Source organism: Callithrix jacchus, chromosome 13 (assembly GCF_049354715.1).
Source record: "Callithrix jacchus isolate 240 chromosome 13, calJac240_pri, whole genome shotgun sequence".
In the NCBI taxonomy this organism is placed as follows: Eukaryota; Metazoa; Chordata; class Mammalia; order Primates; family Cebidae; genus Callithrix; species Callithrix jacchus.
The window spans coordinates 40,019,249-40,032,701 of record NC_133514.1 but is presented as its reverse complement, the minus strand read 5'-3'; the positions used below and the strand labels follow the sequence as shown (position 1 = coordinate 40,032,701).

The 13,453-nt window shown below is 35.5% G+C and overlaps 1 protein-coding gene across 11 annotated transcripts in view; it reads right to left on the bottom strand.

Annotated features, from left to right (window-relative positions):
• ADAM32 (ADAM metallopeptidase domain 32) overlaps window positions 1–13,453 on the bottom strand; it is a 181,910-nt gene that overhangs the window by 108,956 nt on the left and 59,501 nt on the right. For 10 of the 11 annotated variants that reach the window (XR_013525624.1, XR_004732787.3, XR_004732786.3 and 7 more), the window contains 5 exons: window positions 11,864–11,932; window positions 8,067–8,138; window positions 7,708–7,874; window positions 3,468–3,549; window positions 491–627 (listed from right to left, as the gene is read on the bottom strand). Coding sequence is in view for 8 of the 11 variants with exons in the window: in XM_035270328.3 (XP_035126219.3) it covers window positions 491–627; window positions 3,468–3,549; window positions 7,708–7,874; window positions 8,067–8,138; window positions 11,864–11,932 (527 nt within the window). In the remaining 3 variants the exon portion in view is untranslated. The remainder of the gene's footprint in view (window positions 1–490; window positions 628–3,467; window positions 3,550–7,707; window positions 7,875–8,066; window positions 8,139–11,863; window positions 11,933–13,453) is intronic. The other variant, XM_035270338.3, reaches the window with a different exon arrangement.

Genomic DNA, 13,453 nt, shown 5'->3' with positions numbered 1-13,453 from the left:
ATGAGAAAAATAAATCTAGGCAAAGTCAAGTAATTTATCCCAAGTCACACAAATATATATATGTAAATATATGTAAATATACATATATATTTATATATATATAAAATGTTGGTCTCCAATTAGGACTTCTGACTTTTTTAGATAACAAGTTTTTTTTCATAATACCAAACTATGCTAAAAGTAAAACCGAAAAAAACCTTGTCTAAAACAAAGACCACTTATTATGGCCTGCTGCCATATTTTTAAAGATCCTTACTAAGTGCTTTCATATTCTTTTTCTAATATATCTTGCAGATTGGATTTGTTATCCTTGATTGTCTTTAATGAACACTTCATACTACTTTTACACTTAAAATTACATGTTTATATTTTGTAGTCAACTTGGTACATTGATAGCTAATTTGTGCTTTAAGTAAATACTAAATTTTCAGACTGAATATTTAAAATGAAATAAACATAAGCAATAAATGAACATTTTGTTAAAACTTACATAGCTTCTGGATTCATTATACAGATGGATTCTGAACATTGACATTTCTTTGGGTCATTGTATGATATTCCCAGATTGAGGGCCAGCATCTGGGTGACAATAACTGAAAACGTCTCCAGAGTTATCTCCTTGGGGTACTATAATACAACAAAAAAATTATAAGGAAAGATAATTCTTTAAAGGATGGCTTAAAACATGTCTAATTGTGCACATTTTATTGTTTTATCAAATGCTAAATAATCAGGGAGATATGGATCCTTCAATAGGTGAAAAGATGAAGCTCTTCTTATGAAGTTATACTGAGATTGAAGCATATTGAGTGTATGCCAAGCTTTGTGATAATTTAGCAATTGAATACCTAACATAATTCTTAGGTAGTTACTATCAATATATAAAAGACTCATTTCAATGAAGAAAATCTACATTATGGTGTTGGTTATATGGACCATAATCTTCAACTCATCTAATTTTTTACAATGGCTCTAATACTAATTTTGGATAATCCATCTCATCTCCCCACCACCAGCTCATGAAATGGCCACATAATCAAATTACCCAATTTAAGTGCTCACCCTGCTGCCTGCTAGAAACCTCATTGACACAGTGACTGATGTGAAAAGAAGCCACAGAAAACGGATCCTTGAGATGGCACTATTGGATTAGGCTGTTCATATATTAAACACAGGTAACTTCCTTGTGAAAAAGAAATGGGGCACTAGTAATTCATGGTATGCAATGGCATCATGATTTCTCAAATTATCACCAAAGCTGGCATAGGATATGATGCAGGAGGAGGCCAAGTTGTGAGTTATGGTGACAAAAGGGATAATAAAGATTTTGGAGTCAACCAATTTCTTATGACAGCCCTAAAGGATGCATATAATGAAGAATAGAAAGGGAACGCTGCAAATGAGCAATGGAAAATGTAAACAGGGAATCAGAAACCCTCTGCAGCAGCAATCAAGTAACTCATCTGTAGTCATGGATTGACATGGCTAAGGACCAAGCTGGAACCCACCAGATTTGGTGGGAAAAGCATTAGCATCTGAAACTTGGGAGGTGAACAATTGGAATAACATCTCTTTACTTCCTTTGCCATCAGAGAAAGCTCTCTCCAAACAATGAAAGAGCCTCTACATTTGAAAAAAAAAGAAAAAGAAAAAAAAAGTTTTCATGATGTTAGCTGGAACATTAGTCTCACTACCCCACAGTGCCTCTAGGTCCATATCAAGAATTAATTCCCAACATGGTCTTGAAGGAGAAGTATAAATGTACTGCTCTGGAAGGGGATAATTTGTACTTTGAAAGGGATTGATCAGACAATATGAAATAGAAGGCTAGACTGGAACAAATTTAGTGTAATTCATAACTCACCTTGGATTTTGTATTTAATGTGCCAAGTAAAAGCAGGAGCCATGTTAACTGAATTAGATTTAACAGGAGCCTACTGTCCTCAAGGTGAAAATATGGGAGTTTTCCTGGCATACCGTAGGTGAAGAAGTGCTGAGTTTCAGGAATATGGTAATATTGAATGAATCTACTGTGTGGAACCTGTTGGGTAACTACGCTTGATCAAACTTTCAAGGAGGGTTGGAAGGATATTTCCTTCAAGACGCTAGGAAATGCTTTGTGAAAGACACACAATATCATCAAAACTCTCTGCTAGTTGATTTTTGTAGAGTGGAGATGATGGTAGCACATAGTGCAATGGAACTTAGTTCTCTGAAACCAATGGAGTTTTGTGGGAGAGAGGGGTTGTTTTTAGTTTTTATGAGGGTTTTTTAAGACAGAGTTTCACTCTTGTTGCCCAGGGTAAAGTGCAATGGTGTGATTTTGGCTCACTGCAACCTCCACCACCTGGGTTCAAGTGATTCTCCTGCCTCAGCCTTCTCAGTAGCTGAGATTACAGGCACCCACCACTATGCCTGGCTAATTTTTATATTTTTGGTAAAGATGGGGTTTCGCCATGTTGCCCAGGCTGGTCTCAAACTCCTGACTTCAGGTGATCCAACCGCCTCGGCCTCCCAAAGTGCTGTGATTACAAGCCTAAGCCACCACGCCCGCCCCCAATAGGAACACTGAGACTAAGGAGAGTTACAGGACAGGTGACACTGCTTAACTGAGACAAGGTAGGTGCAATTACCACCAGAAGCTAAAGAGGCTTACAGATTATCAAAGTTGTTTTGACCTACAGTGATTATGATAATTATTTCAGGGTCCCTAAATCACACTGAAGGTTTTCTTGACATTCTAGGTCTAGTGCCAAAAACCTAACATGAGGTGCTATGATGCAAATTCCCAAGCCTAAACCAAATCGCACCCTCAGGGATTCTCAACTAAGAGAGTACCTTTGAGGAATGAACCTGTTATAAAGATGAAACTGTCACTATTCCCCACCCAAGCCTTCCACAGAGGGACCTGTAGCTATTCACAGAATAACTGTACACAGGAAAAAGAATACTCAACTTCTCTTCATCTTCCCCCTACCCACTGGTAACCACCATTCTGCTCACTGCCTTTATGTACAACTATTATGTATCAACAAAAAATAAGTTTCTAAAAACATGCTATAAAATGTTTTAATTTAAGTCTTTTAAGAAACAAAAAAATATATGTATCAATCAAAATATTAATAGTGGTTATCTCCGCTTAATGTAGTTTTTGTTTGCTCTTATTTTGAATCTATTTTATCTACAAGAATATTTCTCCAATTTTATGTGTGCAAGCAAAAATCTATTGGACTTACAGAAATTTTATTGAAGATAAGTTTTCACAATGCATTACTCTATATATGCAACAAGATATTGATCTATAAAATATTCTTTCTTCTACACACTTTAAAATTTTAACAGTAATGAAAAACAAATGCAAATCCGTAAATGTAAACATACACATAAATTGTATAAAATACATGCTATCACATTAAATAATTTTTAAGTGTGTTAATTTTTAAAAATAAGATTAAATAGTTACATACAAATGCAACTCCTGCAGAATAACGAGTAATACACATCTTTCCAGGAAACGTTGCTCCCACATAATCAGGGTAATCCCTATAACTAAATAAATAAGTTTACATTTATAATTGATTTTAACAGACAATTTAAATGTGAGAATTCCTACTTATAATTTAAGTCTGCAGTTCATAAAATCCAAATCTAAAGCAAACTGAGGTATGATCTTTCCATACATCCTTAATTGTTTCTTTGGAATATCATTTAATATGACATATTAGTATTAATTCCATTAAATGCCCTTGATATCTGAACATATCCAATAGATCCAAGTTTCAAGGCCTTTAGTGTCCTCATCACATCTGGTTATGCTTACCAAAGGCTTTGCTCCAATATTCTGATAAAAAATGCTTTGTCAAGTGACAATGACAAATCGTTTTAATATATAGATTAAAATGTGTTGCTCCCTATAGGGGAGTTCAACAGTTCAACAGTTTCCTGTAGGAATGCTTTATTGTTTCACACCTAAACATTATTATTTAAGCTTTGAGGAAAGGGCCATATAAACTGTCATATAATAATAATAATATTCTCACAGCTTTACATTACCTGATGCATTTAATTCTCAAAAAAAAAAAACTAGTGAAGTAGTTATTATTTTTGTCACTATTAAGCAAAACAAATACCAGATGGGAAGTGAAAGAAACTCTCTCAAGGTAGCATGATTAATAAATCCTACTGAAGGATCTGAACTTAGGCAGTCTGAATCCAAGCCATATTCTCAACCACTAAGGTATAGATGCTTGGAGCATCTATACCACTAAGCATCTCAAATGCTTAGTCTTGCTTTGGCTATGTGGGCTCTTTTTAGGTTCCACATGAATTTTAGAATTTTTTTTCTAATTCTGTGAAGAATGATGGTGGTATTTTGACTGGGGATTGAATTGAATTTGTAGGTATCTTTTGGCAGTATGGTCATTTTCACAATATTGATTCTACCCATACATGAGCATGGGATGTATTTCTATTTGTTTGTGTCATCTATAATTTATTTTGTTTTGTAGTTTTGTAGTTTTCCTTGTAGAGGTCTTTCTACTCCTTAGTTAAGTATATTACTAAGTATTTTTTTTTTCAGCTATTGTGAAAGGAGTTGAGTTCTTGATTTGATTCTCTACTTGGTCACTGTTGGTACATAGAAGAGCTACCGATTTGTGTACATTAATCTTGTATCCAGAAACTTTGTTGAATGCTTTTATTAGATCTAGAAGCTTTCTGGAGAAGTCCTTAGAGTTTTCAAGGTAAATGATCGTATTGTCAGCAGTGACAGTTTGACTTCCTCTTTACCTACATAGATGGCTATAAGGGCTTTTTGAATGCTTAGATACTAACTTTTTTTATCTCTATGACAAATACATTTTCATATCTATAATTTTTCTATAAACTTTTTTCTTTGCTACATGAAAACTTTTACATTTCATATGGCCAAATTTGTTAATCTTTTCTTTCTACTTTTGGGTTTCCTGAATAGTGTAGAAGGTCTCTCCCACCCCCAGATTTTAGTCTGCTAAATTTTTCTTTGGGATTAATATATTACTTCTTATAGAGTACGGAATTCATAGTTAGAACTGGAGTTGAACCTTTGAAGGAGGAAGGAAAGGAAACAAACATTGACTAAGCAAGGCAGTAGATCTTGACATCTGATTTGATGTGAAGTGGGCACATCAAAAGATGTCAGTATGAAGTAAAATATATGTTACTGAGCTCATCAGGAGTATGCATAGAATAGAGAACCCAGAAATAAACCCAAATACTTATAGCCATCTGATCTTCAACGAAGCAAACAAAAACATAAAGTGGGGAAAACACCCGATTCAACAAATGGTGCTGGGATAACTGACAAGCCACATGTAGGAGAATGAAACTGGATCCTCACCTCTCACCTTGTACAAAAATAAACTCAAGATGGATTAAGCACTTAAATGTAAGACCTGAAACTACAAAAATTCTATAAGATAACATTGAAAAACCCCTTCCAGACGTTGGTGTAGGCAAGAATTTCATAACAAAGAACCCCAAAGCAAATCCAGTAAAAACAAAGATAAATAGTTGGGACTTAATTAAACTGAAGATCTTTCCCACAGCTAAAAGAATAGTGGGCAGAGTAAACATATAATCCACAGAGTGGAAGAAAATCTTCATAATCTATACATCTGACAAAAGCCTAATATTCAGAATCTACAATGAACTCAAACAAATCAATAAGAAAAAACAAACAATCCCATCAAAAAGTGGGCTAAGGACATAAACAGACAATTCTCAGAAGAAGCTATACAAATGGCCAACAAACATGAATAAATGCTCAACATCACTAATGATCAGGGAAATGTAAATCAAAATCACTATGCAATACCACATTATTCCTGCAAGAATGGCCATAATAAAAAAACAGTGGATGTTGGCATGGATGCAGTGATCAGAGGACACTTCTACACTGTTGGTGGAAATGTAAACTATGGAAAACAGTGTGGAGAATCCTTAAAAATCTAAAAGTAGAACTACCATTTGATCCAGCAATCCCACTACTGGGTATCTACCCGGAGGAAAAGAAATCATTCGTTGAAAAAGATACTTGTGGCCGGGCACAGTGGCTAAAGCCTGTAATCCAGCACTTTGGGAGGCCAAGGTGGGTGGATCATGAGGTCAAGAGATCAAGACCATCCTGGTCAACATGGTGAAACCCCATCTCTACTAAAAATACAAAAAAAAAAAAAATTAGCTGGGCATAGTGGCGTGTGACTGTAATCCCAGCTACTCAGAAGGCTGAGGCAGGAGAATTGCCTGAACCCAGGAGGCGGAGGTTGCAGTGAGCTGAGATCACACCATTGCACTCCAGCCTGGGTAACAAGAGTGAAAGTCCGTCTCAAAAAAAAAGAAAAAGAAAAAGATACTTGTACACGCATGTTTATTGCACCACAATTCACAATTGCAAAATCGTGAAACCAACCCAAATGCCTATCTATCAACAAGTGGATAAAGAAACTGTGGCATATATATACAATGGAATACTACTAAGCCATAAAAAGGAATGAATTAACAGCATGTGCAGTGACCTGGATGAGATTGGAGACTATTATTCTAAGTGAAGTAACTCAGGAATGGAAGACCAAACTTCGCATGTTCTCACTGATATGTGAGAGCTAAGCTAAGAGGACGCAAAGGCATAAGGATGATACAATAGACTGTGGAGACTTAGGGAGAAGAGTGGCAGGGAATGAGTGATAAAAGACTGCAAATTGGGTTCAGTATATACTGCTTGGGTGATGGATGCACCAAAATCTCACAAATCATCACTAAAGAAATTATTCATGTAACCAAATACCACCTGTACCCCAATAACTTATGGGAAAAAATATGAATATTGAAGATAATGAAATTATTTTTAAAGCCCTTACAAATTATAAGGAAATAGTCATATGACAAGAAAAGGCAATTACAGAAAGACAGATACAAATGGCCTACAAGCATTTGAAAAGATGCTCAAATCCATCAGTCATCAAGAAAAAGGCAAATTAAAATGACAATGACATTAAGTTGGATCCATCAGACTACCAAAAATTAAAAGAGCAATAACATTTATGGCTGGCAAAGATGTGATGGAAAGATTAGTCTCACACAAGCAAAAGAAAATATTGACATGCCAAACTTAAATATACATATAGACATATATAGTTTTATTGAAAGACATTTGCTGATTATTGCTAATAAATTAAATATGAATAAAATTATAAATATATAGCTATAATTTATAATTAGAAAACTAACATTTTTAAATTACTCAGAAAATTCATTAGGATAAAATCTTTGTAGCCACGTTTATCCAGCCTTTGGTCAAAGCTCATATAAGAATACAAACCTCTCAGGATAAATTCCATCTCTTTAAGTAGTGGTTAAGAATATTGGCTCTAGAGTTACAAACTGTAGGTTCAAACCTTAGAAGTACCACCAGATCCAAGAATTCCAAGCTGGCTTAACCTCTTGAAACTCTCAACATCTTCATTTAGAAAAGCTTTATAAGCATAGAAATAAATGTTAGTAATGTTTTTTATTGCCTGACAACCAGAAATTGAGCACAAAGCCTGAATAAAGCACATACTAAATAATCAAAGCATGGATATTCAGAAACGAATAAATTGTTTAAATTAAGCTACATAATTATCACAGATGTTTGTTTTCTTTCTAGAAATAATGCAACATTATTCTTACATTAGTAGATATGCAATATCATGAGGCCTTAGGTTAAGATAAGATTGCTTCCATTCTAAAAATCTTTGCAATAGTTCATCTGCCTCACCAACTGTAGAAATCTTATTTTCCTCTGACCACAATTCCAATGATGACAGCACAATAGTAACTTTAAATTGGGTAAACATCTAAAAACAGAATAGATAAATACATGCATGATTGATCTTTATTTTATAAAGCCCTAGAAATTAATTCAATGTTTTTACAACTCCACACTCAGTTTATAGGGGTGGGTTAATTATCCAGGAATATCACATCAAGTTTAGGCAAATTATCATTTCAAAACAAAAATTATTTTATATAAAAAGGAAAATACTTACTGAATTTGCAAGGCCAATAATTTCGACAACTTTATTTGTTACTATCATGCTATCAGAGCCCAAGTAATCATACTGAAAAACAGAATTAATTTTATACTTAAGTACAATTTATTATGTAGTGTTTTTAAGAGTCATTTCAATCTAGAGATGTGAGGCTGCTTTGGAATTCAATAATTCAAAATAAAACATTAATAAGTAAATAATAAATATAAACTGGATCCCTCATGCATTGCTGGTGGGAATATAAAATGTTAGAGCCACTCTGGAAAATAAACTTATTTCAAAACAAAGAATGAATTTACCATATGGACCAGAAATCTCACTACTGAGCTTTTATCTCAAAGAAATAAAAGCTGATGCTCACACAAATACTTGTATATGAATGTCTATAACAGCTTTATTCATAGCAGCTAAAAACTAGAAACAACTCATATGTCCTTCAATGGTTAAATGGTTAAATAAACTCTAGTACATTCCTACCATAAACTCAGCAATGAAAAGAAACAAATGTTGATGTATGGAACCACCTGGATAAACCTCAAGAAAATTATACTCAGCATAAAAACACAATCTCAAAAGGATATAGACTGCCTGATAACTTTATGCAACGTGTGTGAAATCACAAAGAAGAATGGCTTAGCGGATACCAAGGGCTCAGGAGATCGGTGTGACTCTAAAGGGATCACACAGGACAGTCCTGTGGTGATGGTACTGTTAAGTATCTCAGTTGTGGCCATGGTTATGGAAGGCTACCTATGTAATACCATTGCATAAAAGCACACACACAAATGAGTGTGTGTGCATACGTACACATACATATACATCTCTCTTGAAATCTAAAAAACTGGATTGCAACTATGTCAAACTCTATATATCCATAGACAAACTCTTATAATACATCACTGTGGATGTTCCACAAGAGCCTCAAATTATCCCAAAGTAAACTCATATCCAAAATTAAAATATTCAAAACTTAATTCATCTCTTCCTTCAAAAATATGTTCCCACTTATATTTTCACTACTGTAGTGAATCGTATTATCATCTACCGCACCCTACATTTATTACACTACATGCTCCACGAGAGCAGAAACTGTTCTGTTTTATTCACTGCTATATCCCCAATAGCTAGAACAGCAACTGGTTATCTAGAAGATGCTCAATGAATTTGTTAAGTAAATGAATAAATCAATCAAATCAAGTTCTTCTAATTCAACCCAATCAGTAACTTTTAAAGATGTTCCTTTATTTTTATTTCTGATGCCACTAATTTATGTTTTCACCTTGATCATTAGAATAGTCTTTTATTTATTTATTTATTTATTTATTTATTTAAGATGGAGTCTCACTCTGTCACCCAGGTTGGAGTGCACTTGGCTCACTGCAACCTCTGCCACCAGGTTCAAGCAATTCTCCTGCCTCAGCCTCCCAAGTAGCTGGGATTACAGGTGCACACCACTATGCCTGGCTAATTTTTGTACTTTTAGTAGAGATGGGGTTTCGCCATGTTGGCCAGGCTGGTCTCAAACTCCTGACCTCATGATCCACCTGCCTCGGCCTCCTAAAGTGCTGGAATTACAGGCATGAGCCATCCTGCCTGGTCTAGAATTGGCTCTTAAATGGTTCCTCCTACCTGTTTTCCCACCAGCAATTTGGTCCCTACACTATTACCAAAATGATTATTCTAAGGTAAAACAGAACTATGTCACTCCCCTATTTAAAATATTTCTCTCCTTACTGACCTCAGTGTGGGCCCTGAATGATGTAGAGTGTCCCCTACCATTGGAAACTGACTAACAACCTGTCTTTTCAATAGCAACCATCTCCTGATCTGTTGGCTTCAATATAGATGAGTAATAATAAACCTTAATTTTTTTTTTTGAGATGGAGTCTTTCTCTGTCACTAGACTGCAGTGCAGTGGTGCAATCTCAGCTCACTGCAACCTCTGCCTTCCAGGTTCAAGCAATTCTCCTGCCTCAGCCTCCAGAGCAGCTGGGACTACAGGCGTGCACCACCACGCCTGGCTACCTTTTGTATTTTTAGTAGAAATGAGGTTTCACCATGTTGACCAGGATGGTCTTGATCTCTCAACTTTGTGATCCACTCACCTCAGCCTCCCAAGGTGCTGTGATTACAAGTGTGAGCCACCACATCCGGCCCAAAACCTACATTTTAAACTAAAAGTTGGAACCACTTGGATGCTCTTATAGTATAACACCTTACAGTTGTGTTGCCATATCTGTCTCTGTTATTAAACTGTGTTTATATAGGACCATATGCTTTCTTCAATCATGGCAATGAATTCACTATGCCATGATAATATGAATTATAAAGTCACTAAAGAAAATATGAATACTATTTGTCTTTATACGTCCAACAGATTTTATACCTGCCTAAGGGTTTGCTTGTGTGTTTGTTTGTTATTGAAATGGAATCTTTCTCTGTTGCCTCTGTTGCCCAGGCTGGAGTGCAGTGGTGCGATCTTGGCTCATTGCAACCTCCAAGTCCTGTGTTCAAATGATTCTTCTGCCTCAGCCTCCTGAGTAGCTGGGACTACAGATGTGCTCCACCATGCCTGGCTAATTTTTGTATTTTTAGTATAGATGAGGTTTCTCCATGTTGGCCAGGCTGGTCTTGAATTCCTGACCTCAGGTGATCCACCCATCTCAGCTTCCCAAAGTGCTAGGATTACAAGTGTGAGCCACTACACCTGACCAGGGTTTTTCTTTAATTAAAGAATATGTAAACATGTATAAGGACATAAAGAAATGTTGAATCAGCATTATATGACTTGAAAACCTGGCAATTTGGACAAGGTTTTGAAACTACTCTCAAAATATATAACATAATCCAAAAACAGAAGAATTTTCATAACCAAAATGTTCCCTAGAACTTGAGTCATATTGCCAGAAATATCTCAATTTTTTCTCAATAGCTCAATGTCTCAATGTTCTCTTAAATGTTCCCTTTTCCCTGTACTCTAATAAATCAAGTTATTTTCATATTTTTCTCCCAATCCCTCCTGGTCCCTGACCTTAACTCTGGCTTCCTGACAAGTTCTAAACCCTAGGAATAGAATTGGTAATAAGTATTAATCATACCCACTGTGATGTTCCATAGGAATACACAAATTCTTATCATCAGAATAAAACCTAGAAAGGATAATTTAATCTCTATTTTCTAAAAGCTTTCAACTATTAGAAGAAATAAAGACATACCTAGTTGACTGCAAACTAAGTTATCACCCCAAGGTTCGGAAATTCAGAGGTCTTATGGAAATTAGGAATCTCAAGATATTCTTTTCATCAGGTAAACAATGGACTAAAATAGGTGCCCCACCAAATACTGCTAAAAAGCATCTTGACACATTAGTGAAAGTAGTTCTAATATATAGTTAGACTATCATCACTTTTGTTCCAATAAATATTCCATAGGATAGCATATTCCCTAGTCTACATTCTGCTCTTCAAACTTCCCTAAAATAGAATTTCACTTTTACCAAAATCACCATTAAAAGGTGGTATGGATTGAGAGAGACCCTAGAAATGTGAAGTGCCAGGGAGACAAAAAAAAGACATTTTGTTCTGCAGTATTGTTATGTAAATATTTCAAATAAAACATTTCCGATAAAACTTGCATAATTTTGACTAATTGGTTTCTCAGTTTGCACATTTTTCCACTATTGTCTCTGATATGTGAGTAAGAACATCGAATCTTCTAGTTTCTATTTAGCTAGCTAGGGATAATCATATATTTGGACCAAATATTTCAGAGCAAAGAAAAAACAAAACACATACCAAAGCTTTGTCCACTACAATATGCATTTCCAGAAAAAGAGGAAATAAATCTGGAACCACTGGTTCTGACTAGAAAAAAAGAAAAACAGCATATAATACATGAAAATTTTCATAATTTGTTTACTTGAACTCTTCATTAAAGCTATTACTACAGCACTTACAAGATATGCAGAGGTTTGCTTTATTAAATTGGTTAAAAATCAATGAATAAAGCTTTAAGTTTTATGGCAATGTACTCAAGTAGTAAGAAGATTGCCCATGAAGTTATGACATCTTTCTCAATGTACCTGCAATTCACAATTTATGAACTAAGAAAAAACACTAGTATTTCCATCTATTTCATCTGCATGTAAGAAATAAACTTTGCTTTAAAAATTATGTGTTGATTTTTCCAATGTTTTCATTTTTCACTCTTTTCTGTATTCATGTCCTTTGCAATAAGACTTTGTAGTACCTCTCATCTACAGAGAGTGAAGAGGTGAGTTTATTTCTCCTCTCTCTCAATCTGGGCTGAGCCTTGTAACTTGCTTGAGCCAATAAAGACAATAGAAGTGCTGTTTTGCCAGCCTCAAGTCTAAGTCACCTTTCATGCTTCCATTCCTGATCTTGGAATCCCTACCTGTACACATCTGGCCAGACTTCCAGATGAAAAGAGGAAATGGCTTATTCATGCCATCACCCCAGAAAAAACATTAAAAAAACAGGATAATGTTTGAGGAGAGGGGTAAAAAGCTGCTGAGTTTCCATAAGAGAGTACTGTAGTGCTTGAACTTACCCACCTACCATCACATCCCACACATCCAGCTCACTGGTATCCATGAAGATAGAGGCCCATGTTCCTGGTGTGGCTTTCCCATGCCAGAGGAAGAAATACCAAATTTGTTCTCAAAGAATTATGGTTATGTGTTTTGAGTGGTTCCCTAAATGTTTTGCTCAAGAGTTTCCCTTTGTTTCCTCCACCATGAAATTTCACAGGGTTGGAGTGGACTCCAAGGCAGTATTATAAAAAGCATTTCAAGGCAAATACACTGGCCAGAGCCACCTGGAGCAATAAAAACAGATGAGGAAAGCAGCAGACACACTAAAAAGCCTAGGAAGAAAGAGGCTGGGGAAGGAAACAGGTGCAGAAATGAAGGCTTTGAAAACCTCAAGTATATACTGGGAAATCTAGAGGGCTACCCACATGCCCAAGGCTGGACACATGCTCAGAAAACACTTGAGGAGACACTAAGCTTTCTCCTCTGCCTGGCTTTTAGACATTGTGCAAGCAAGAGTCAAGGCCAAGGTTTAGTTGACAACATCTGGAATAAGTGGTGTAGATATACCCAAACCCAGAGTCAATCTGTAAAAATCAAGAAAGTCTTTTTTTTTTTTTTTTGGCTTCAGCAATTTAAAGAAATCTCTCTCACATCACTAGGTGACTACTAAACAATATTGTTTACAAAATATTTCTTTACTTTATAAAAGTCAGTAAACAAGCAAACAAACAACTACAACCCACAACAAGCAGTAACAACGAACCTTGCTAGGGAGTGAGAAAGAATCTGATTTCCAGCATCATCACATCAAAATACTCAAAATGTTCAGATT